This window comes from Austrofundulus limnaeus, unplaced genomic scaffold (assembly GCF_001266775.1).
Source record: "Austrofundulus limnaeus strain Quisiro unplaced genomic scaffold, Austrofundulus_limnaeus-1.0 Scaffold568, whole genome shotgun sequence".
Classification (NCBI taxonomy): domain Eukaryota; kingdom Metazoa; phylum Chordata; class Actinopteri; order Cyprinodontiformes; family Rivulidae; genus Austrofundulus; species Austrofundulus limnaeus.
This window is the reverse complement of record NW_013952970.1, coordinates 243,796-244,996: the sequence shown is the minus strand read 5'-3', so window position 1 is coordinate 244,996 and position 1,201 is coordinate 243,796. Positions and strand designations below refer to the sequence as shown.

At 41.0% G+C, this 1,201-nt stretch overlaps 1 protein-coding gene across 1 annotated transcript in view; it reads right to left on the bottom strand.

Annotated features, from left to right (window-relative positions):
• Nucleotides 1-459: 459 nt before the first annotated feature.
• Nucleotides 460-1,201, bottom strand: part of gnpat (glyceronephosphate O-acyltransferase) — a gene marked incomplete at its 5' end in the record, with an annotated part of 17,748 nt that continues 17,006 nt past the window's right edge. The window contains 3 exon segments of the mRNA XM_014026571.1: nt 460-785; nt 855-910; nt 996-1,089. Of these exon segments, the coding sequence (XP_013882025.1) occupies nt 742-785; nt 855-910; nt 996-1,089 (194 nt within the window).

The window sequence follows — 1,201 nt, the reverse complement described above, 5'->3', positions numbered from 1 at the left end:
TGTAAGATTTTTGAAAGAAGAAAAAGATTGAGTCAAATCAAGTAGCCTATTTCAAAAATCTTACACATTCTGAAAACAAGATGATTATTCTTACACAATCAGTTCTTGTTTAGTAAATCAGTCTCAAAACAAGATCAAAAAGACTTTTTGGCTGATATAAGACTTTAAAACTTGATTAGATGGACAGTTTTGTAGTGTACGTAAATATTCAGCCCCAAAAACTAGTCGCACATCCAACTACTGGAAGGGGATGAAGACTTACGCACGCACCACTTTTCAGCTTTATAATATAATAAATTAACCCCGCCCCCTTRGATTCATTCATCTAGAGTTGTTTTTGTAGAATTATTGGTTTTAATACAAAGAAAAATCCAGTTAAATTCCAGGTTTTTAGGAAACAAAATGAAAAAACGTTTACCAAAAGGGGGTGAATACTTTTGTAAATGTGTGTAAAGTGAGTTTAGTGACGTTACAGGTCCACAGCACGCTGCACGAGTTCAAGAAGAAAAGTGCTCAGAAGAACAAAAAATAAAGATAAGAATAAAAAATAAAGATAAGAGTAAAAAATAAAGCTCAGATAAAAGAACAAACACAAAGGAGTGTTAGATTGGACAAATATGAATGAATGATGAGTTCAGTGTCTGAGCTGCTCCTCTCCTCAGGACTCTGAAGAACCAGAAGACAAAGGAGGACTGGGTGGTGCTGTCTCCAGGTTCTTCTGTCAGGAGACCCGGTCCAGAATCAGAGCCGAGCCACCGGAACCTTCTGGGTCGGCAGCTTCCCTCCTGAAAAAACACAAAACGATTCGTTTGAAACTGTCGAAGTCGTTTGAATTTAGGCAGGTTGGTTCTTACCCAGAGTGTCCTCCAGGGAGTTCACCATCYCCTTGTCCACCTTTAGCTCCGCCCCTCTGCAGCAAATCAGGGAGCTGATTGGTTCGTTCTCAAAGCCAATAAGAAGTCTTTAAAGTGCCAAAGAATGAAAAGAAAACAAACCCTCTGAGTTTGTGAACGGCTCCGAGCCTCAGCAGAGCTGCCAGAGCGTTCTTCTGGAGGTCCGACGACAAAACCTCGGCATGTCTTAGTCTCCCTGAGGGGACACACACACACACACACACACACACACACACACACACACACACACACACACACACACACACTCAGTTTTAACTGAACACACATACCTGCTGAGGGAAACAACG